The 24111-nt window shown below is 45.8% G+C and overlaps 1 protein-coding gene across 2 annotated transcripts; it reads right to left on the bottom strand.

Moving 5' to 3' along the window:
• Positions 1-6785: 6785 nt before the first annotated feature.
• Positions 6786-9438, bottom strand: LOC115197924 (arg8-vasotocin receptor-like). 2 transcript variants are annotated; one of them, XM_029759604.1, is made up of 2 exons: positions 8546-9438; positions 6786-7537 (listed from the first exon to the last, which is right to left on the bottom strand). In XM_029759604.1, exons 1-2 carry the CDS (start codon positions 9423-9425, stop codon positions 7233-7235), a joined length of 1185 nt encoding a protein of 394 aa, XP_029615464.1. In that variant the 5' UTR covers positions 9426-9438; the 3' UTR covers positions 6786-7232. The 2 variants fall into 2 exon arrangements, with proteins under 2 accessions (XP_029615464.1, XP_029615465.1); XM_029759605.1 differs by having other exon boundaries at positions 7391-7537; positions 8550-9438.
• Between the last annotated feature and the right edge of the window lie 14673 nt (positions 9439-24111).

Raw genomic sequence — 24111 nt, 5'->3', positions numbered from 1 at the left:
CTGGCTCAGCCTGTCTCTCTGAGAGACTACAGTTATTTTAAAGTACCAGTGTGCTGACCTCTGACCCCTGCAGGATAAGACCCTGACATGCAAGTGATGATGATCATCGTTGGAGTGTTCTGACATTGTGGTAAAGTAAGTCAGTATACCCTTCTTCTTTACCCCACTCAGCCCCACTCCCCACATCAGTCCCTGAGAGACACCCCGAGTCTCCCTGCAGTTCCCCAAGACCAAAGAACAGACCCCCTCCCCCTTTTGGCCCCTTCAGTCCACACATCCTGATATGTTGTTTAAAAACATTTTAGTCATTTAGCAGATGCTCTTATACAGAGCAATTTACAGGAGCAATTAGGGTAAAGTGCCTTGCTCAAGGTAACATCGACAGATTTTTCACCTAGTCGGCTCGGTGATTCAAACCAGCAACCTTTTGATTACTCGCCCAATGCTCTTAACCGCTAGGCTACTGATAATGATAATAATACTTAGGTGGGTGCTTATATTTGTCCTATTTCACACATGTAGAAGTATTATTTATATGCATGTGTGAATTGGAAATGTGTTGTTTGGATATCCCAACTCCCCCTGAGACACCGTCTGAGAGTGGGGTCACGGCCAGGGTCTGGCATTATCAACAGCAACCCTGGAGCAATTAGGGTTACGTGCCTTGGTCAAGGGCACATCGACAGATTTTTCACCTTGTCGATTCGGGAATTCAGAAAGCAACCTTTCGATTCCTGGCTCAATGCTCTAACTGCTAGGCTACCTGCCGCCCTGCGTTGTGTGTGTGTGTCTGTGTATTTCTTTTAGGAAACACAGACACAGCAGCACATTTTGGGAATGTGAACTTGACCGTAGAAAGAGAGTAGGCAGACACACACAGTCTTACACACACAAACACACACCTGAGGGCACAGGGCAACATAAGGACAGGGAGAACTCAGTGAACCTTAGTGAATCACTGGCCAAACTAATCAGATCACCCCAGGGGAAATGAGAGCCCCCTCTGCATCCTTGCCCCCAACCTACCATACCCCTGTGGGGCACACAAGGGGTCGGCAGAGGGTCCCTCCCAAAAAAAGATACCCATAGATTTTGTTGTAATGTTTGAGTCAATCAAATATCACATGAATACTGTAACGGTTGTCGTCGGATATAGACCGAAATGCAGCGGGTAAATGTGCACTCATCTTCTTTATTATATTCGGACAAGAAGGAGAACCAAAATAAACACGTACAAAAAGAAACCACAACGACTTATTCACATGCTGGTCAAGCACAAGGCTATACACAGAACAATCTCCCACAAAGCACTCAACAAACACATACCTATATATAGGACTCTCAATCAGAGGCAACTAGAAAACACCTGCTCCAATTGACAGTCCAACCCCAATTAACAAAACATAGAAATACAAAAGACTAGACCGAACATAGAAATACACTAACATAGAACAGTGCCCAAAAACCCCCGGAATACATAAATCAAATACCCTACTAAACAAACCACCACCCCGAACCACATAAAACAAATACCCTCTGCCACGTCCTGACCAAACTACAATAACAAATAACCCCTATTACTGGTCAGGACGTGACAAATACACAAGAAAATTTGCTTTAAAACCGCAAAATATTCTCTGCACCCCAAGACAAAACGTGTAGAGTTGCAGGAAATAGGCATTAAACCTGCATAACCTTAAATCAAACAAGAGGGGTGTCAACTGTTTGTGTAATGAACAGTGCTTGTGCTCATAGAAATACTGTAGACGTGGCTTGCACCAGGGCGGAATGTTCCCCCCGATGAAAAAGTTTGGGAACCCCTGCATAGAGTACTGTGTGTGTGTGTGTGTGTGTGTGTGTGTGTGTGTGTGTGTGTGTGTGTGTGTGTGTGTGTGTGTGTGTGTGTGTGTGTGTGTGTGTGTTTGTGGTCTTCACCTTGGCCTTTTAGAACTTTTAGAGCTCCACTCTCAGCACTGATAGGCTATGCTATATGCCTGTACCCCTAGTCCCGCCTCCCCTGCCTAGCTTATCCGTTATGTTAGGCTGTGATTACGGTTTGATCCAAACTCTCATTTCAGCCAGATCAGGATGAGCTTGTGGAAATCTTTCACTCCTCACCAGAAATGAGAGGGATGGCATCCCAAACCCAGCATACTGCATCCAGATGGGAGGGATCCTGTGGGGGAGCCTTGTGCCCACTGAGCCCCAGCTGACCTGTTTTCCATACCGCAAGAGAGAAGGGTACAGAGTACAGTGCACTCTGATTATAGTGATTACATCTGAGCAGGACAACTTCCTCTGTCACACCCTGATCTGTTTCACCTGTCTTTGTGCTTGTCTCCACCCGCCCCTCTAGGTGTCGCCCATCTTCTTCATTATCCCCAGTGTATTTATACTTGTGTTCTCTGTTTGTCTGTTGCCAGTTTGTCTTGTCAGGTCTTACCAGTGTGTTTTCCCATCTCCCTGATTTCTCAAGTTCTGTTTCCTAGTTTCCCCGGTTCTGACCATTCTGCCTGTCCTGACCCCGAGCCTGCCTGTTGTTCTGTACCTTATTTACTCTGCCCTGGATTACAGACCTCTGCCTGCCATTGACCTGTCTTTTCCCTGCCCCATGTTTGGGTCAATAAACATCTGTGACTCTAGCTGTCTGCATCTGGGTCTTATCCTGAGTTCTGATATGATAACTATCACTATAACTGATTTCACTATAAGCTGAGTGCACTGTATGTGATATCAATACATAGTCAGCCTGGTTCTGTAACATGGCTGTGTATGGTTTGTATCTGCTCTTCATGTCACACACGCATACACACACACGCACACACACACACACACTCTCTCTCTCGCTCCCTCTCTGTTGAATATGTACTTGATATGGTATATGTAAAGTCTAATAAAATAAACATCTGTTATGAATGAACTATGTCTGTGTATGTACATGTTTAGAATAACTGGTATAAGCCTAGGTTTAGGTGTGGAGCTCTTATGACATATGAAAACATACAGTCCCATGCCGGATCGCATTATATATTCCATATATTTTTTTTTAACTAGGCAAGTCAGTTAAGAACAAACTCTTATTTACAATGATGGCCTACCGGGCAACAGTGGGTTAACTGCCTTATTCAGGGGTAGAACGGCAGATTTTTACCTTGTCAGTTCGGGGATTCAATCTAGCAACCTTTTGGTTACGGGCCCAACACTCTAACCACTAGGCTACCTGCCATCCTTTAGAGCATAATGTCCTACAATCTCAAACACAATATGTACAGGTGAAAGCGGTCACATTGAGATGGAGCCATAAAATACCTAAAGTACAAAGGAAATAGTGATATTTGTTTGGTATACACTGTGCATTTCAAATAAGTCACATATGTTTACAACAACATCAAACATCAATGCATGGCTCTTATCTAAATTATTTTTGAATGGAATGTATTTCAAATGGAATGGAAACCAGGGCCCAGTATCACGCCTCGACACTCCCCACAGAATACTCAACAACGAACTGACCAATTTCAAGCTTATTAACTCTCACAGACTGAAAACCCCTGAGGGATGATGGAGAGTCAATGAAAGAAACAACACCATACTTCACAAAGATGGAGTGAAGGGCTTGATGGGGAGAGGGGAAAAGAGCGGTCCATTGGGGGAGATGAAGAGAGAGAGAGAGAGAGAGTGGTGTGTACCAGTATCTTATTGTTTTTTATTAAACCTTTTTATAAACATTTTATAACCATTTAATTGGACAATGTACTGTAAACCTAAACATAACCAAACAATCACAGTCAACCTGTCAAAAAGTGCAATTACCATACACTACCTTCAAAAGTTTGGGGTCACTTAGAAATGTCCTTGTTTTTGAAAGAAAAGCACATTTTTTGTCCATTAAAATAACATCAAATTGATTAGAAATACAGCGTTGTCACGTCCTGACCAGCAGGTGGAGTAGGTGTTAAGTGTTGGTCAGGGCGTGGCAGAAGAAGTTGGGTTTTCTTTGTTCTGTCTGGGTTGGGTGTTTCTATGTAGAGGTAATTGGGGTGGACTTCCAATTGGAGGCAGCTGTGTGGTGTTGCCTTTGATTGGAAGTCCTATATTAGTTGGGTGTGTTTGTCTGTGTGTTTGTGGGGAATTGTTGTGAGCACTGCTTTGTTTTGTTTAGCCTGCCACACGTCACATTGTTTGTTGTTTTGTTTTTTCTCTTCTCAAGTGGATACTTTACATGTTTTTATCAGTAATAAACATGAGTGTCCACAATCCCGCTGCGCCTTGGTCCTCCTTTGACGACAAGCGTGACAGAATTCCCCACCAACACAGGACCAAGCAGCGGAAGAAGGCTGGCAAGGACTGGGAGACCGAGAGGCACCCCCAATAATTTTTTAGGGGGTGGCACAAGTGCTGTGTGACGGAGCTGCCCGCCAGTCAACAGTCGTCGGAGCTGCCCGCCAGTCAACAGTCGTCGGAGCTGCCCGCCAGTCAACAGTCGTCAGAGCTGCCCGCCAGTCAACAGTCGTCAGAGCTGCCCGCCAGTCAACAGTCGTCAGAGCTGCCCGCCAGTCAACAGTCGTCAGAGCTGCCCGCCAGTCAACAGTCGTCAGAGCTGCCCGCCAGTCAACAGTCGTCAGAGCTGCCCGCCAGTCAACAGTCGCCAGAGAGGTCAGACTGCGCTGAACTGCCGGAGTGGCCAGACTGCGCTGAACTGCCGGAGTGGCCAGACTGCGCTGAACTGCCGGAGTGGCCAGACTGCGCTGAACTGCCGGAGTGGCCAGACTGCCCTGAACTGCCGGAGTGGCCAGACTGCCCTGAACTGCCGGAGTGGCCAGACTGCCCTGAACTGCCGGAGTGGCCAGACTGCCCAGACTGTCCCGAGTGGCCAGACTGCCCAGACTGTCCCGAGTGGCCAGACTGCCCAGACTGTCCCGAGTGGCCAGACTGCCCAGACTGTCCCGAGTGGCCAGACTGTCCCGAGTTGCCAGACTGTCCCGAGTTGCCAGACTGTCCCGAGTTGCCAGACTGCCCCGAGTTGCCAGACTGCCCAGACTGTCCCGAGCTGCCAGACTGTCCCGAGTTGCCGGACTGCCCCGAGCCGCCGGACTGCCCAGACTGCCTGGAACGGCCAGAACCTGAGCCGCCTCCAACATAGGTGGGTTGGGGAGGGGGGGTGTAGCACAGAGCCGTCGTTGACGGCAGCCACCCTCCCTTCCCTCCCTGTAGTTAGGGGGAAATTTTCGGGTTGTTTTGGGTGTTTTGTGTTTTTTCTTTTGAAGGTGCATTCGGGGTCTGCACCTTTAGGGGGGGGTAATGTCACGTCCTGACCAGCAGGTGGAGTAGGTGTTAAGTGTTGGTCAGGGCGTGGCAGAAGAAGTTGGGTTTTCTTTGTTCTGTCTAGGTTGGGTGTTTCTATGTAGAGGTAATTGGAGTGGACTTCCAATTGGAGGCAGCTGTGTGGTGTTGCCTTTGATTGGAAGTCCTATATTAGTTGGGTGTGTTTGTCTGTGTGTTTGTGGGGAATTGTTGTGAGCACTGCTTTGTTTTGTTTAGCCTGCCACACGTCACATTGTTTGTTGTTTTGTTTTTTCTCTTCTCAAGTGGATACTTTACATGTTTTTATCAGTAATAAACATGAGTGTCCACAATCCCGCTGCGCCTTGGTCCTCCTTTGACGACAAGCGTGACAAGCGTAGACATTGTTAATGTTGTAAATGACTATTGGAGCTGGAAATTGCTGATTTTTAATGGAATATCTACATAGGCGTACAGAGGTCCATTATCAGCAACCATCAATCCTGAGGACAAGTGCATTAGTGTCTAACTTGAGAAAGACACGTCATAAGTCCTCAAATGGCAGCTTCATTAAATAGTATGCGCAAAACATCAGTCTCAACATCAACAGTGAAGAAGCGACTCCGGGATGCTGGCCTTTTAGGCAGAGTAGCAAAGAAAAAGACCTATCTCAGACTGGCCAATAAAAATAGAAGATTAAGATGGGCAAAAAAACACAGACACTGGACAGAGATATGGCTTTTTGTTTGCAACTCTGCCTAGAAGGCCAGCATCCCGGAGTTGCCTCTTCACTGTTGACGTTGAGACTGGTGTTTTGCGCATACTATTTAATGAAGCTGCCAGTTGAGGACTTGTGACGCATCTGTTTCTCAAACTAGACACTCTAATGTACTTGTCCTCTTGCTCAGTTGTGCACCGGGGCCTCCCACTCCTCTTTTAATTCTGGTTAGAGACAGTTTGCGCTGTTCTGTGAAGGAAGTAGTACACAGCGTTATACGAGATCTTCAGTTTCTTGGCAATTTCTCGCATGGAATAGCATTCATTTCTCAGAACAAGAATAGACTGATGAGTTTCAGAAGAAAGTTCTTTGTTTCTGGCCATTATGATCCTGTAATCGAACCCACAAATGCTGATGCTCCAGATACTCAACTAGTCTAAAGAAGGACAGATTTCTTGCTTCTTTAATCAGGACAACAGTTTTCAGCTGTGCTAACATAATTGCAAAAGGGTTTTCTAATGATCAATTAGCCTTTTAAAATGATAAACTTGGATTAGTTAACACAACGTGCCATTGAAACACAGGAGTGATGGTTGCTGATAAAGGGTCTCTGTACGCCTACATAAATATTCCATAAACAATCTGCCGTTTCCAGCTACAATAGTCATTTACAACATTAACAATGTCTACACTGTAGTTCTGATCAATTTGATATTATTTTAATGAACAGAAAATGTGATTTTCTTTCAAAAACAAGGACATTTCTAAATGACCCCAAACCTTTTAACGGTTGTGTATATTAGGCATATGATGAGTTATTGAACAACGCATACTGACAGACCTCTCGGGTTCATTTGGAATGACCGGTTAACGGCAACGATTCTGATCGCTGCATGAGTGTGGGCCCATAAGAGCTTGTAAGAGCAGAAATATTAGCACTGTCTGGGTTTTAAAGATGCCTCCTGACAGTCAGTTCACATTTAGCAAGAAGGGACAGGATAACCTAGTTATAGCCTAGGTATTCCTATAGCCTACCACATTTCCACTTACGGATTGATGTGTGTTGAATACCTCTCTGAGCAGAAACACAAGCTCCGGGAGAGATGGATGCACTGACTCTGTTCACATTGTTTCCATTAAGCCTCCCCCTAAACTTATGATAGCCTTCATCACTGTGGTGTTGCGCAGGAACCACATGCACGATATGTATATAGACAGTGTGAGCACCCGGTCAACACTCCACCGGGATTGATTGACAGTTCCTGTGGGAGTTGTGGATGCAATCTTTGCAAGAGCTTTTCTCTGCGCTCCGATGGGGTAGGGCCGGGGGCGGTACCCGGGTCAGGAGTGTGGTGCGGCGGATGCTGCTGTTCGAGTCTTGATGGCCGAATTTGTGGAGCAGCCCCCGGCAGCACGGCAGACAGCGCACCATGTCAGAGAGGAGGTGGCCGCTGAAGATCATGTAGATCCACGGGTTACAGCAGCTATTCAGACTGGCCAGCAGAGCCGAGAGGGTGACCGCGGTGTTCTCGGAGTCTGGAGAGAGAGAAACGGGGAAGAGGGCGTGTCGGCCAGTCAGGGAAGAAGAAAAACATTCAAGCGTGTTCTGTTTTTCTACTAGCAGTGGCACACTCTATTTATGCCAGGGCTGTCCAACCCTGTTCCTGGAGAGCTACCCTCCTGTAGGTTTTCACTCCAACCCCTGTTGTAACCAACCTGATTCAGCTTTTCAAGCAGCTAATTATTAGAATCAGGTGCGCAAAATGAGGGTTGGAGTGAAAACCTACAGGATGGTATCTCTCCAGGAACAGGGCATGACAGCCCTGATTTATGCGTATTCTCGATGGAGTCTCGGCAAGCCACTGGGTCTGACGCGCCAGCAAAATATTTTATCAACTTTTGGAGACCGATGGTCGTTTTCATAACTATCTGTCACACCTGCACAACGGTTGCGTTATATGGCACGTGTTTAACACTTATGTATGCCCTTTAGGTGATTCTGCTGTTTTTCTATATTGCGCACTTTCCGATCATTCATGCTACAGCAGAAGGAATAACATCTGCTACATTCACACCTCATCAAGGCAATGAATTATGAGTTAACTCACATGCACAGAACAGATAATCAACTTACTTCCACTAAGATTTTGTTCGCGGTTATTCCATTGTGGTCACAATAATGTACACCGGGTCTCCAGTTTGCACAGCCTATAGCCTAAGTAATACGTCTTGACTGTCTGTATAGCCTATTTGTTTCAGTTTGGTCTCTGTATCTGAAGAGGAGTTATACAGTTGTTGTCTCACTATGTCCGTGGTAAACTGAAGAACATTTTGGAGAGCAGTGAATCAGCTTTTAGGGAAGCCCCTAGGGTAATGCATAAAATATGTGCTGAAGCTGTGCACTATTACCAACTTATTGAGTAAATAGGCCTAAGCAATAATGTAATGTTTTAAAACACTTAACGTGTCACACAATGAACGGAGACATGGCACCAGCGCGCGCTGCCAATGACTCACCGCTTAGAGGCCAAATATAACACTTACCTACCCACGAGAAGCTCTCATCCCACACCGACCACATCTGCACGGTGAAAAACGGAGCCCAGCACACCACGTACGCCAGCACGATCACGAAAGTCATTTTCACTGTGCGCAGCTTGGCGCGCGAGATGGTGGTGACGCTGCTGACTGAACTCGTCCCGATCAGCCCATTCCTGGTCGCAAGTGCCATCACGCTAGTACCCTTCTTGGTCTTGTGCTTTATGTTCCGCCAGATGGATCGGCAGATGAAGCCGTAGCAGAGCATGAGCACGGCCACCGGCACGAGGAAGATGCCCACAGTGATCCAGGTGATGTAGGCGCGCACGCCCCACGGCTGGATGAAGTGTCCCCAGCAGTCATACACGGCCGAGCCCGGGTGGACCTCGCTCAGGGAGAAAATAAAATACTGGGGCATGCTCAGGGCAAGACTACACACCCAGGTGGCCCCGATCATCATATAGGCGCGATGCGTGGGCTGGTGAAGGGTCTGCATCGGGTGACAGATGGCGATGTAGCGGTCCAGCGTCATCATCACCATCATGTAGGTGGACGCGAACATCCCTAGCACCTGCAGGTGCTTGACGATGCGGCACAGGAAGTCAGGTCCGTAGAAGCGGAAGGTGATCTCCCAACAGAGCTGCGGTAGCACCTGGAAAAAGGCCACTACCAAGTCCGCGAGGCTCAGATGCTTCATGAACAGGTGCATGCGCGAGGGCTTCCGTCGGCTCATGTACATGGCCAGCAGCACGCTCAGGTTCCCCACCACAGCCACAACGAATGTCACGCTAAGCACCGTGATCTCAATCTTGGCGACCTCCTCGTTCCGGCCAAACGGGTCGCTGGAGTTCCCAAGAGCGCCAGTGTCGTTCCCTTGATCCTCCATCAACACCGGCTTGCTCGTGGGGTCGAAGCCTATCTTCAAATTGTCATTCATGAGGTTGAGTGAGCTCTGTGAAGGGAAAAGTGCGCCTCCAGAGATGTTCCTGGCTGTTCTGAACACATCCGCGCGCACGATCACCCGCTGCCACCTGCCTGCATTGAGAACGTGTGGGTTTGTTTTAAATGTAAGCAGTTTCTTAGAGTCTATCGTCTACGTAAACTCGCTCATTGCTCACAGACCGACAGATGTGTTGGCTTGGCAAAGACGTGAAGCACATGGTGTGAAACTGTTTCTGTGCGCAGTCGCCACCAACCCTTTTTAAATCATTTTATACCAATGAGACCACCCCCACATCTCCAACCTCCGCTAAACAGCCTTGGACACAAAAACAACAGCAGAGAGAAACAGCATGTATGGAAAACAATAGTTTGCATGGGTGGAATTTCTCTGAAAGACTCGTTACCACTCACAAGTAAATAGGGAAAACACTGAGGTTTCCCCATGTAAATGTCTCCAGATGCTGTACTGCAATAACTAATGGTGCAATTAGTGCGTAAATATTCACAATGCGCGCTACTGGTCAGTATTCCATATCCATTTACTTATCATGTCTCTAGGAATCGTTTTTGAAAAGGTATCAAGAAAAATGTTTAAAACTTGTAAGGTGACCCATTTTTTGTCTTTCAAATCAAATCAAATTTATTTATATAGCCCTTCGTACATCAGCTGAAATCTCAAAGTGCTGTACAGAAACCCAGCCTAAAACCCCAAACAGCAAGCAATGCATGTGAAAGAAGCACGGTGGCTAGGAAAAACTCCCTAGGAAAAACTCCTTAGAAAGGCAAAAAACCTAGGAAGAAACCTAGAGAGGAACCAGGCTATGAGGGGTGGCCAGTCCTCTTCTGGCTGTGCCAGGTGGATATTATAACAGAACATGAGATGATCTTGATGATGAAGATGCTCAAATCAAATCAAATGTTATTTGTCACATACACATGGTTAGCAGATGTTAATGCGAGTGTAGCGAAAGTCATATAATGTTGTATATTACATTCTGACATATGACATCATTTTTTCATGTTCTATGCACAGTAGATTCAGAGCACTCTTTCTCTTTCTCTGCCTCCCTCTCTGTCTCTCTGTATGTGAGCATGCGTGTATGCAAAGCCTATGTTAGCATATTCTCCTGCATGGTGAACTCTATGGACTGTGTGAAGTTTATGGAATACCACACTACTGCTCTCATCTCCCCTGGGACCCTGGGGAATGTATGAGAAACCCAGGCTGATTGCCCGAGCACCAGGTGTCCACAACACAATGCAGGAATACCTTGTGTGTCACACATGTGAGTAGGCTAGTATGCATAGGTCAAATTGGGAGTATAGATAAATTCGCTAGCTACAGTAACATCGTTAGCTCCGATGTTCCCGGATCTAAATATTGCTGACCCCACGCAAATCTGCCCCCCCCCCTCCACCCAAGGGTCCTAATTTATACTTATTGTGATCTATTTCTGGAGATGACACACTGTGTGTGTGTGTTGGTGTGTGTATGTGTTTGCGCATGTGTGGGGGTCTGCAGATGTGGAGGGAAGCAGGCTGTGTTTGTGAGGGGATTTGTTGGAGGTGGTGTTTCTGAAGGGTTGATGGTGAGGAAGATGTTCTCTGATGATAACCTGTAGCTCTGTTATTGCTCAGATCTCATCACTGTGACCCGCCGATAGAGATTACTTACAACTGTAATAGAGGGCTTAGAAATGTGTAAAAACGGACTAGCTCAGGGTTTTAGACCTCTCCTCCAGTACCCCATTCAGTTCAACGTATTTGTTCTATTCTAGTAAGCACACCTGATTCAACAGATCTACTAATCACCAAGTTCATGATTAGTTGAAAAGGTTGTGAGAATACTGGAATAGATCCAGTATTTGAGAAGTTTGGAAAGACTGTTCAAATCATTTTGTGAACTAACACTCGCACTTGACTCTTTCCCCCCTTACTAGCTCAGACTTTGCTGATACCTACTTTATTGAGGAAAAATGGACTTACTAGGACTGTGATATGACGTTGTCCCACCTAGCTATCTTAAAGCAGCAATCAGGAGTTGAAACAATAACAAAGCATATTCCCCACCAATGTTTCGGTAAAAAGCTGGGGGGAAGGGGCTGGAGAAATGTAACAAATGTCAAATTCAAAGACAGAGCTATGGATGCAAGGACATGATATCAAACCTATACAGTGCCTTCGGAAAATATTCAGACCCCTTGACTTTATCCACATTTTGTTACGTTACATACAGCCTTATTCTAAAATAGATTGTTCCCCCCCCATCAATCTACACACGATACCCCATAATGACAAAGCAAAAACAGGTTTTTAGAAATATTTGTTAATTTATGAAAAATAAAAACTGAAATATCCCATTTACATAAGTATTCAGACCCTTAAGCTAGTACTTTGTTGAAGCACCTTTAGCATCAAGTCTTCTTGGGTATGATGCTACAAGCTTGGCACACCTGTATTTGGGGAGTTTCTCCATTATTCTCTGCAGATCTTCTCAAGCTCTGTCAGGTTGGATGGGGAGTGTTACTGCACAGCTATTTTCAAGTCTCTCCAGAAATGTTTGATCAGGTTCAAGTCCAGGCTCTGGCTGCGCCGCTCAAGGACATTCAGAGACTTGCCCCGAAGCCACTCCTGCGTTGTCTTGGCTGTGTGCTTAGGGTTGTTGTCCTGTTTGAAGGGGAACCTTCACCCCAGTCTGAGGTCCTGAGCGCTCTGGAGTGGGTTTTCATCAAAGATCTCTCTGTACTTTGCCCTGTTCATCTTTCCCTCAATCCTGACTAGTCTCCTAGTCCCTGCTGCTGAAAAACATCCCCACAGCATGATGCTGCCACCACCATGCTTCACCGTAGGGATGGTGCCAGGTTTCCTCCAGACGTGACGCTTGGCATTCAGGCCAAAGAGTCCAATCTTGGTTTCATCAGACCAGAGAATCTTGTTTCTCATAGTCTGAGAGTCTTTAGGTGCTTTTTGGCAGACTCCAAGTGGGCTGTCATGTGGCTTTTACCGAGGAGTGGCTTCCATCTGGCCACTCTACCATAAAAGCCTGATTGGTGGAGTGCTGCAGATTTGGTTGTCCTTCTGGAAGGTTCTCCCATCTCCACAGAGGAACTCTAGAGCTTTGTCAGAGTGACCATCGAGTTTTTGGTCTATTTGGCCGGGCGGCCAGCTCTAGGAAGAGTCTTGGTGGTTCCAAACTTATTCAATTTAAGAATGATGGAGGCCACTGTGTTCTTGGGGACATTCAATGCTGCAGACATTTTTTGGTACCCTTCCCCAGAACTGTGCCTCGACACAATCCTGTCTCGGAGCTCTATGGACAATTCCTTCGACCTGATGGCTTGGTTTTTTCTCTGACATGCACTGTCAACTGTGGGACCTTATATAGACAGGTGTGTGCCTTTCCAAATCATTTCCAATCAATTGAATTTACCACATTTGGACTCCAATAAAGATGTAGAAACATCTCAAGGATGAGCATTGGAAACAGCATGCACCTGAGCTAAACATCGAGTCTCATAGCAAAGGGTCTAAATACTTACGTAAATAAGGTATTTCAGTTTTTCGTTTTTAATACATTTGCAAAGATTTCTAAAAACCTGTTTCCTCTTTGCCGTTATGGGGTATTGTTTGTAGATTGCTGAGGAAAAACATTTATTTAATCAATTTTAGAATAGCGTGACAAAATGTGGAAAAAGTCAAGTTCTGAATACTTTCTAAACACACTGTAGTTTTAACCATGTTTTTAGGCTATAAAGTGTTTACATTTACTGTGTTTACCAACATTGGGGAAAAAAACCCTATATTTTGGGTGCTGAAGTGGAACGGCAGTTGAGTTATGTTTTTCAAGAATCAATGGGTACACCTTCTTCATTAGGGTTAGGTTAGTCCAAAAATGGGTTTAGCAATTGCTGATTGCCTTTTTTAGATGAATGCACTAAACTGTAAGTTGCTCTGGATAAGAGCGTCTGCTAAATGACTAAAATGTAAATCTAATTCATCCAATTTTGTGGAGCAAAAGAAGAGCATTGTTTCCACATTACAGTAGAGACACACAAGGCAAGGAGATTGTGTCATCTTATCTCCTCTCAAATATTTTTGTATTTATTTTATTTCACCTTTATTTAACCAGGTAGGCTAGTTGAGAACAAGTTCTCATTTGCAACTGCGACCTGGCCAAGATAAAGCATAGCAATTCGACACATATAACAACACAAAGTTACATATGGAATAAACAAAAACATAAAGTCAATAATACAGTAGAACAAAGAAAACAAAAAGTCTATATATAGTGAGTGCAAATTAGGTAAGTTAAGGCAATAAATAGGCCATGGTGGCGAAGTAATTACAATATAGCAATTAAACACTGGAATGGTAGATGCGCAGAAGATGAATGTGCAAGTAGAGATACTGGGGTGCAAAGGAGCAAGATAAATAAATAAATACAGTATGGGGATGAGGTAGATAGATGGGCTGTTTACAGATGGGCTATGTACAGGTGCAGTGATCTGTGAGCTGCTCTGACAGCTGGTGCTTAAAGCTAGTGAGGGATATATGAGTCTCCAGCTTCAGAGATTTTTGCAGTTCGTTCCAGTCATTGGCAGCAGAGAACTGGAAGGAAAGACGACCAAAGGAGGAATTGGCTTTGGGGGTGACCAGTGAGATATACCTGCTGGAGCGCGTGCTACGAGTGGGTGCTGCTATGGTGACCAGTGAGCTGAGATAAGGCGGGGCTTTACCTAGCAGAGACTTGTAGATAGCCTGTAGACAGTGGGTTTGGCGACGAGTATGAAGCGAGAGCCAACCAAAGAGTGCGTACAGGTCGCAATGGTGGGTAGTGTATGGGGATTTGGTGACAAAATGGATGGTACTGTGATAGACTGCATCCAGTTTGTTGAGTAGAGTGTTGGAGGCTATTTTATAGATGACATCACCGAAGTCGAGGATTGGTAGGATGGTCAGTTTTACGAGGGTATGTTTGGCAGCATGAGTGAAAGATGCTTTGTTGCGATATAGGAAGCCGATTCTAGATTTAATTTTGGATTGGAGATGCTTAATGTGAGTCTGGAAGGAGAGTTTACAGTCTAACCAGACACCTAGGTATTTGTAGTTGTCCACGTATTCTAAGTCAGAGCCGTCCAGAGTAGTGATGCTGGACGGGCGAGCAGGTGCGGGCAGTATTGAATAGCATGCATTTAGTTTTACTTGCGTTTAAGAGCAGTTGGAGGCCACGGGAAGAGAGTTGTATGGCATTGAAGCTCGTCTGGAGGTTAGTTAACACAGTGTCCAAAGAGGGGCCAGAAGTATACAGAATGGTGTCGTCTGCGTAGAGGCGGATCAGAGAATCACCAGCAGCAAGAGCGACATCGTTGATGTCTATCTTTCTACCTTCCCACCCCCATGGTACTGCCTCCCTCTGACTGCTGAAAATGATCCCTGGTCAGGTCGTCCACCTCTCTTGTCTTCTAACGTAAGATACAACATGTGCGGATTGTGTGAAATAATCTTTTCTTTACATAGCTCTTCTCATCTGAATTACAACACTGTCCCTGTAGCCTTACAAGGTCCTTCCAACAATTCTAATGTTTAATCTATATGCAGAGAGTGAAAACCAGCAGAGAGGGATGCGATGCGGCTCTCGCGGAAGAACATGTTTCTCATGTCAAAGCGTCGGAGCCTGAGAGAGCAGGCCAGATTGCAGATGGTGAGTTACGTAACGTGTTGTTAGATTACAAACAATGGAGAGTAATGGGAATGTCAGAGTATATGGATTTATGAAGCTGGCCATTCATTAGGCGTGTCAGACTCTCACCGCAAGCAGTGAATAAATCATTAAAATCAAATCAAATGTTATTTTCGCATACACATATTAAGCAGATGTTATTGTGAATGTAGTGAAATGCTTGTGTTCCTAGCTCCAACAGTGCAGTAATATCTAACAATGCACACATCTAAAAGTAAAAGAATGGAATTAAGAAATATAGAAATATTAGGACAAGCAATGTCAGAGTCCAGAGTATAAATATTTACCGAACAAAAATATAAATGCAACATGAAACAACTTCAACGATTTTACTGAGTTCAAATCAGATCAAATCCATATCTATTTGTCACATAAGCCGATATAACAGGTGTAGTGAAATGCTTACTTACAAGCCCTTAACCAAAAAAGTAAGAAATAAGAATAACAAATAATTAAAGAGCAGCAGTGAATAACAATAGCGGGGCTAAATACAGGGGTTACCTGTACAGAGACAATGTCAATGTGCGGGGCCCCGTTGTTGAGGTAATTGAGGTAATATGTACATGTAGGTAAAGTTATTAAAGTGACTATGAATAGATAATAACAGAGTAGCAGCAGCGTTCGGGGGGGGGGGGAGTCAATGCAAATAGTCTGGACGCGCCATTTAATTAGCTGTTCAAGAGTCTTATGGCTTGGGGGTAGAAGCTATTTAGGAGCCTCTTGTACCGAGACTTGGCGCTCCGGTACCACTTGCCATGCGGTAGCATAGAGAACAGTCTATGACTAGGGTGGCTGGAGTCTTTGACAATTTCTAGGGCCTTCCTCTGACACCGACTGGTATAGAGGTCCTGGATGGCAGGATCTTGGCCCCAGTAATGTACTGGGCCGTACGCACTGCCCTCTGTAGTGCCTTGCAGTCGGAGGCCGAGTAGTTGCCATACCAGGCAGTGATGCAACCCATCAGGATGCTCTCGATGGTGCAGCTGTATAACCTTTTGAGGATCTGAGGACCAATGCCAAATCTTTTCAGTCTCCTGAGGAGAATAGGTTTTGTCGTGCCCTTTCACGACTGTCTTGGTGCGCTTGGACCATGTTAGTTTGTTGGTGATGTGGACAGCAAGGAACTTGAAACTCTCAACCTGCTCCACTACAGCCCCATCGATAAGAATAGGGGTGTGCTCGTTCCTCCTTTTCCCGTAGTCCACAATCATCTCCTTTGTCTTGATCACGTTGAGGGAGAGGTTGTTGTCCTTGCACCACACGGTCAGGTCTCTGACCACCTCCCTATAGGCTGTCTCATCGTTGTCGGTGATCAGGCCTACCACTGTTGTGTCATCAGCAAACTTAATGATGGTGTTGCAGTCGTGCTTGGCCGTGCAGTCATGAGTCAACAGGGAGTACAGGAGGGGGCTGAGCACGCACCCGAGGGTCCCCGTGTTAAGGATCAGCATGGCAGATGTGTTGTTACCTACCCTTACCACCTGGGGGTGGCCCATCAAGAAGTCCAGGATCCAGTTGCAGAGGGAGGTGTTTAGTCCCAGGGTCCATAGCTTATTGATGAGCTTTGAGGGTACGCTGGTGTTGAACGCTGAGCTGTAGTCAATTAATAGCATTTTCACATAGGTGTTCTTTATGTCCAGGTGTGTAAGGGCAGTGTGGAGTGTAATAGAGATTGCATCATCTGTGGATCTGTTGGTGTGGTATGCAAATTGGACTGGGTCTAAGGTTTCTGGGACAATGGTGTAGATGTGAGCCATGACCAGCCTTTCAAAGCACTTCATGGCTACAGATGTGAGTACTACGAGTCAGTAGTCATTTAGGCAGGTTACCTTAGTGTTCTTGGGCACAGGGACTATAGTGGTCTGCTTGATAACATGTTGGTATTACAGACTCAGACAGGAAAAGGTTGAAAATGTCAGTGAAGACACTTGCTAGTTGGTCGGCGCATGCACGGAGTACACGTCCTGGTAATCCGTCTGGCCCTGCGGCCTTGTGAATGTTGACCTGTTTGAAAGTCTTACTCACATCGGCTGCGGAGAGTGTGAACACACAGTGTTCCGGAACAGCTGATGCTGTCATGCATGTTTCAGTGTTACTTGCCTCGAAGCTAGCATAGAAGTTATTTAGCTTGTCTGGTTGGCTCGTGCCACTGGGCAGCTCTCGGCTGTGCTTCCCTTATGTTGTCTGTAATAGTCTGCAAGCCTTGCCACATCCAACGAGCATCTGAGCCGGTGTAGTACGATTAGATCTCAGTCCTATATTGACGCTTTGCCTGTTTGATGGTTCGTCGGAGTGCATAGCGGGATTTCTTATAAGCTTCAGTGTTAGAGTCCTGCACCTTGAAAGCGGCAGTGCTACCCTTTAGCTTAGAGCGAATGTTGCCTGTAAGCCATGGCTTCTGGTTGGGGTATTTACGTACAGTCACTGTGAGGACTACATCCTCAATACACTTGTTGATAAAGCCAGTGACTGATGTGATGTACTCCTCAATGCCATCGGAAGAATCCCGGAACATATTCCAGTTTGTGCTAGCAAAGTAGTCCTGTAGTTTAGCCCTGCTTCATCTGACCACTTTTTTTATAGACTGAGTCACTGGTGCTTCCTGATTTAATTTTTGCTTGTACACAGGAATCAGGAGGATATCATTATGGTCAGATTTGCCAAATGGGGGGTGAGGGAGAGCTTTGTGAGTTACAGTTCATATAACAAAATCCGTCAATTTAAATAAATAAATGAAGCCCTAATCTATCGATTTCACATGACTGTGCAGGGGCGCAGGCCCACCCACTTTGGAGCAAGGCCCACCAACTGGGGAGCCAATCAGAATGAGTCTTTCCCCACAAAAGGGCTTTATTACAGATAGAAATACTCCAGTTTCATCAGCTGTAAGGGTGGCTGGTCTCAGACGATCCTGCAGTTGAATAAGCTGGATGTGGAGGTCCTGGGCTGGCGTGGTTACACATGGTCTGCAGTTGTGAGGCTGGTTGGACGAACTGCCAAATTCTCTAAAACGGTTTTGGAGGCAGCTTATGGTAACAAAAAAAATGAATATTCAATTCTCTGGCGGACAATCCTGTACGCAGACCAATTGCATGCTCCCTCAACTTGAGATATGTGGCATTGTGTTGTGACAAATCTGCACAGTTCAGTTTAGAGTGGCCTTTTGTCTCCAGCACAAGGTGCACCTGTGTAATGATCATGCTGATTGATCAGTTTCTTGATATGCCACCCCTGTCAGGTGAATGGATTATCTTGGCAAAGCAGAAATGCTCACTGACATGGATGTAAACAAATTTGTGTGGAACAAATATGTTTGTGCGTATGGAACATTTCTGGGAGCTTTTATTTCACCTCATTAAACAAGCGAAGACATCAAAACTATGAAATAACACATATGGAATCATGTAGTAACCAAAAACAGTGTAAAAAAAAAATATATATATATATATATTTGATATTTTTCAAAGTAGCCACCCTTTGCCTTCATGACAGCTTTGTACACTCTTGGCATTCTCTCAACCAGCTCTTCCAACAGTCTTGAAGGAGTTCTCTGCACCTGTGTCCAAACTCACCATGTCAAACTTACTGGTATATTAACTAATTTACCACATGGTGTATCAGGTATCACGACCCAAGTGCAGACTGTGTGAAGTAAGAATGTTTATTGTAAGAGGGGCAGGAAAATGACAGGTCAAGTCAAGCAGGTGTCGATAATCCAGAGCAGGAGCAAAGGTACAGGACGGCAGGCAGACTCAGGGTCAGAGACAGTCAGAGTGGTCAGGCGGGCGGGTAGAGTGGTCAGGACAGGCAAGGGTCAAAAACCGGGAGGACAAGAAAAAGAGAGGTTGGGAAAAGACAGGAGCTGACAGGACAATCGCTGGTAAGCGGTTAGGGACGGTTAGGGACGCCACCTGCTGGCTGGCCATCAATGACATGGGGGGGAGGGATGGGCCTAGAAACAGAAGACAAGGGGCAGTCAGACATGGTTTGGACTCTAGACACATAAAAGGTAGATATATAAGGAGGGTACGGGGCAACAGAGGACAAACAGCAGAGGGGCAAATGATCTTGGAGCAGGCCTTCTTGGATACCGGTCGGTGCTGGCCCGAGCCTTACTGAACCCCTCCCGGAGGTCCTGGTACTCTGCGGAGTGGTCCGGGACAATTTCCAAGCCCCCAGGAAGATGTCCCGGGGCAGGCAGAGCTGACTTCAGGCAATGAGTGAGGAAGGATGGGCTCCCGCCCATGATGGCACCAGTCAATGGAGGGATTGTGTCGCTAGATCCAAGAGAATCCCAATACTATGGGAACCTGCGGAGTCTCAACCAGCAGGAATTGGATCATCTCGCTGTGGTTCCCCGACACTTTATTTTCCCCTTTTTTCTCCCCAATTTTGTGGTATCCAATTGGTAGTAGTTACAGTCTTGTCTCATCGCTGCAACTCCCGTACGGACTCGGGAGAGGCAAAGGTTGAGAGCCATGCGTCCTCCGAAACACAACCCAACCTAGCCGTACTGCTTCTTGACACAATGCACATCCAACCCGGAAGCCAGCCACGCCAATGTGTCGGAGAAAACATCGTACACCTGGCGACCTGGTCAGCGTGCACTGCGCCCGGCCCGCCACAGGAGTCACTAGTGTGCGATGAGACAAGGATATCCCTGCCGGCCAAACCCTCCCTAAGCCGGACAGCGCTGGGCCAATTGTGCGTCGCCCCATGGACCTCCCGGTCGCGGCCGGCTGCGACAGAGCCTGGGATCGAACCTAGAGTCTCTGGTGGCACACCTAGTGAGTCGAGATCCATCGGTAGTTCTCAGGCTGCCAGCTCATCCTTTACCTCCTCTGATAATCCGTGCAGGAACGTGTCGAACAGCGCTTCTGGGTTCCAGGTTCCCTCCGCTGCTAGCGTGCGGAACGCCACCACATAGTCTGCCACACTGAAGGTGTCCTGCCGAAGCTGGAGTAACTTCCGGACAGCCTGTCTCCCAGACACCGGAGCCTCAAACTTTTCACCTCCGCCACGAATACCTCCAGACTGAGGCAGATGGCAGATTGTTTCTCCCACACCACCGTGGCACAGGCGAATGCCCTCCCGGACATCAGCGTAATAATGTACGCTATCTTCGAGCGGTCCGAGGGGAATGAAGACGGTTGCAGTTCGAAAACGAGGGAGCACTGGGAGAGAAAGGCCCGGCCGGTTCTGGAATCTCCATCGTAGCGCTCCGGGGGAGGTACGAGGGGTTCCCGGGAAACCGGGGTGACGGCGAAGCTACCTGCCAGGTTACAGAGGGGCTGGGAGGTTACTGTCGTGGTAGGCTGCCTAGTAGGCAACCCACGGAACTGCTCCCATAATGCGTCCAAGACGAATGTCACGGCCTGGATCCCTTCCATCAGACTGCAAAGCAACTCCTCGTGCCTACCAATGGTGGCTCCTTGGGAGGAGATGGCGTTGGGGAGCTGGTCCAAGTCTGCTGGGTCAGTAATGGCCAGTTCGTACTATCAGGTATCAATGTAAGACCCAAGTGCAGACTGTGTGAAGTAACAATGTTTATTGTAACAACAGGGGCAGGCAAACGACAGGTCAAGGCAGGCAAGGGTCGATAATCCAGAGTAGGAGCAAAGGTACAGGATGGCAGGCAGGCTCAGGGACAGGCAGAGTTCAGTAATCCAGAGGTGGAGCAAAGGTACAGGATGGCAAGCAGGCTCAAGGTCAGGCAGAGTGGTCAGGCTGGCAGGTACAGGGTCAGGACAGGCAAGGGTCAAAAACCAGGAGGACGAGAAAAGAGAGGCTGGGGAAAGACAGGAGCTGACAGGACAACCGCTGGTAAACTTGACAAACAAGACGAACTGGCATAGACAGACAGAAAACACAGGTATAAATACCCAGAGGTTAAGTGGGGAAGATGGGCGACACCTGGAGGGGATGAATATTTTGGATTTGTTTATCACTTTCTTGGCTAATAATGATTCCATATGTGTTATTTCATATTTTTGATGTCTTCCCTATTGTTCTGCAATGTAGAAAATAGTAAAAAATAAAGAAAACACCTGGAATGAGTAGGTGTGTCCAAACTTTTGATTGGTACTGTATATTTACACACTATGAGGTTGTAATAAAACTGTGAAATTGTGAAAATACCCTTTATTGAAAGAGCTGTTCGAAAATACCGCCTGAAATGTTTTAGTGGGATGGAGTTTTGGCCTTCCATGGTGACATCACCATGTGGTAAATGAGTTAATAGACCAATAAGTGCGACATGGTGAGGTTGGATCCAGGTGCAGAGAAGAGGAATCCACGGTTAAGGATAATACTTTACTGAGAAATGGTAACGGAAGGATCACAGTAACACAAACACAAAATCTCAAAAACTCACTCAGGAGACAAACGCACACAGCACATAAATCAAGATTCAGCAAAGGATAACAGAAAACACACCTCTTTTAACAGGGATATCATAGTGAGTAAATAGGACACACCTGAGTGTCGTTAATGTCTCTAGGACGGTCTCTGTCGCCCTCTGGTGACAGGTGGAACCATGACAATAAGAAAGTTTTCCCCTCCCAACTCAGACCACTCCCAGACAGTCCTCACAAAGTTCTTGCTCAAGAAAAATTGCCCTTTGCTAAGAATCTATTTTTGTTTCTTTTTTACAATTTTAGTTGAAAACAAATCACAGTAAGGTACTTAATTGTTACGCAGAAATGATTTGATATTGAGATAAAAACGGCTCTTTTGGCCCTTTTTAAAATATCCCTCTGGTGGCCAGGGTTGACTTATTTTAAGAAATGCGATTGGTTGGTGGATATGAAGTTTAAGATCTTTGATAGGCAGATGTGGAACTTTGTTCCAGGGGTTAGTACAGCTACAATGTAGCATTCTATCACGTGCAAGTAAATCAAAGATTTTAATTGGCTGATTCACATTTTGAGACAGAGAAACTGTTTCAACGGTTTCTAATGTTTGCAAGTATGGCCCCAATTAAGTTTATCATCACTCCGTAATAATGTCACCGTCTGTGTGTGTGTGTGTGTGTGTGTGTGTGTGTGTGTGTGTGTGTGTGTGTGTGTGTGTGTGTGTGTGTGTGTGTGCGTGGGTGTGTGCGCCCGTGTGCGTGTATGTTTGTGTGTGTGCGTGTATGCGCTCTTGTGTGTGTGTGTGCTTTATTGCATGGTATTTCACAGTGACTTTTGAAATTAGATCGAGATTGCATTAGCTCATGGAAAGGAGCTGGTAGCTGTTAGTCAGTTGAGCTGTTAAGCACTAAATCTGTGCAAACAGATTGCCGCTGCTCTCAGCCAAAGCCAAATCATCTTTATGGACTGGCACGCACGCACACACACACAGACACACACACGCACACACACACAGTAGTAACCCTCTGTAATATTACAACATAATAAGTCATTACAATTTTAAATTGATACACAGTTAAGGGAATATAGGTCTGAGGTCAGCATTGAACTATTTCCTATTCCCCCTTGGTGTCTAACCCTTTGATCCTGTATCAGAGGTACTGTAGAAACAGAAGGGTCAAAGGGTTGAGCAGTGAAGAGCAAAACCTTCCACAGATGATAAACAAACCCTTCACCCTATCCCTCTCTCCTTCCATCCCTACTCCTCCCTCCCTTCATATTGTGAAGATGAGTCTTGTGCGGTAATATAATCCAGTAATATAACAGTCCCTAAGTGGGGTTGATTAAATGGAATCAAATTGGATTTATATAGCAAACACATATTCGTGGATTGCAGGTTGCATCACAATATTGTTTGGTTTTAGGTATTAGGTTTGATGCTCAACTGAGCATTCTACTCAATGCATCCTCACATTGGGCGCTGATGAAAATTTGGTCTAAAGTGCATTACGGTAGCTTGAAAACACGATGACATTTCTAAAGAATATAATTAGTAGGAAAACCTTTTGATGTTTCCAGATTGACTTTAGTTACAGTATAACGTTAGCTAGCTAGCTAAAATTGAGAGGATACCTCCAGATTTTAGCTAGCTGATGTTAGCATTTGGTTAGCTATTTGTGACGAACTTTGCTAGCTAATGACAATAATTATGACAATAAATACATTTGACAACATGATGATGATGGCAAAGTTGTTTCCTACTAAAAATGTGCTTGCTTTAACAATGTCATTGTATTCCCAAGCCCCTATAGTGTCATTTAGACAAAACAGTCATTAGCCCTGGTTTAAAGTCATTACTCCCCATCCTAGTTTTGAGCATCAATATGGTTACGGCGTCTGCAGAACGTTGATAACAATGGCAACAACGTGACCGAGTGACGGAAGTGCAACCCATGAATACTTATATAGATGTACAAAACATTTCACAAAGTTCTGAATAGCACCCCAGACCTAAACCCCACAAGAACCAGCTGAGAAAACTGCCTAGTTAGGAAAAAGTAAAAAAAAATATGAGTCAAGAGATGCTTGATTCCAACAGTGTGTTTCTATGATTCAGAGTCGTTGTTATAGTTCCCTCATCACACTGTCCTGGTCTGTGATATAACGTTATGACTTGTATGGAAAGTGTGATGGCTCTGCTAAGCGCGATACTTCTAGAATAAATAATTTATTCGTGTTCTGTTCCAGAGTGGAATGTAGATGATCAATCAACTCTCGTCTCAGGTAATGGTGGTACATCTGTGTGTGTCTGTGTGTGTGTGTGTGTGTGTGTGTGTGTGTGTTTGCTACCCCATCCTCATCCTTTCACCCTACTGTAGTTTGTCATTACCTCTTGGCCCTATGTACAGTATGTGTTTTAACGTTACAGGTGGTCAGAACTCTTATCTCTCCATCCTTTTATGATTCACACGTATTCATCCGTTTTCACCTTTCTCACTCTTCCACATGGTTTTAGGGGGGCTTTGAGACCTTTCCAT

The sequence above is a fragment of the Salmo trutta genome, chromosome 8 (assembly GCF_901001165.1).
Source record: "Salmo trutta chromosome 8, fSalTru1.1, whole genome shotgun sequence".
In the NCBI taxonomy this organism is placed as follows: Eukaryota; Metazoa; Chordata; class Actinopteri; order Salmoniformes; family Salmonidae; genus Salmo; species Salmo trutta.
This window is presented reverse-complemented; position numbering and strand designations above follow the sequence as displayed.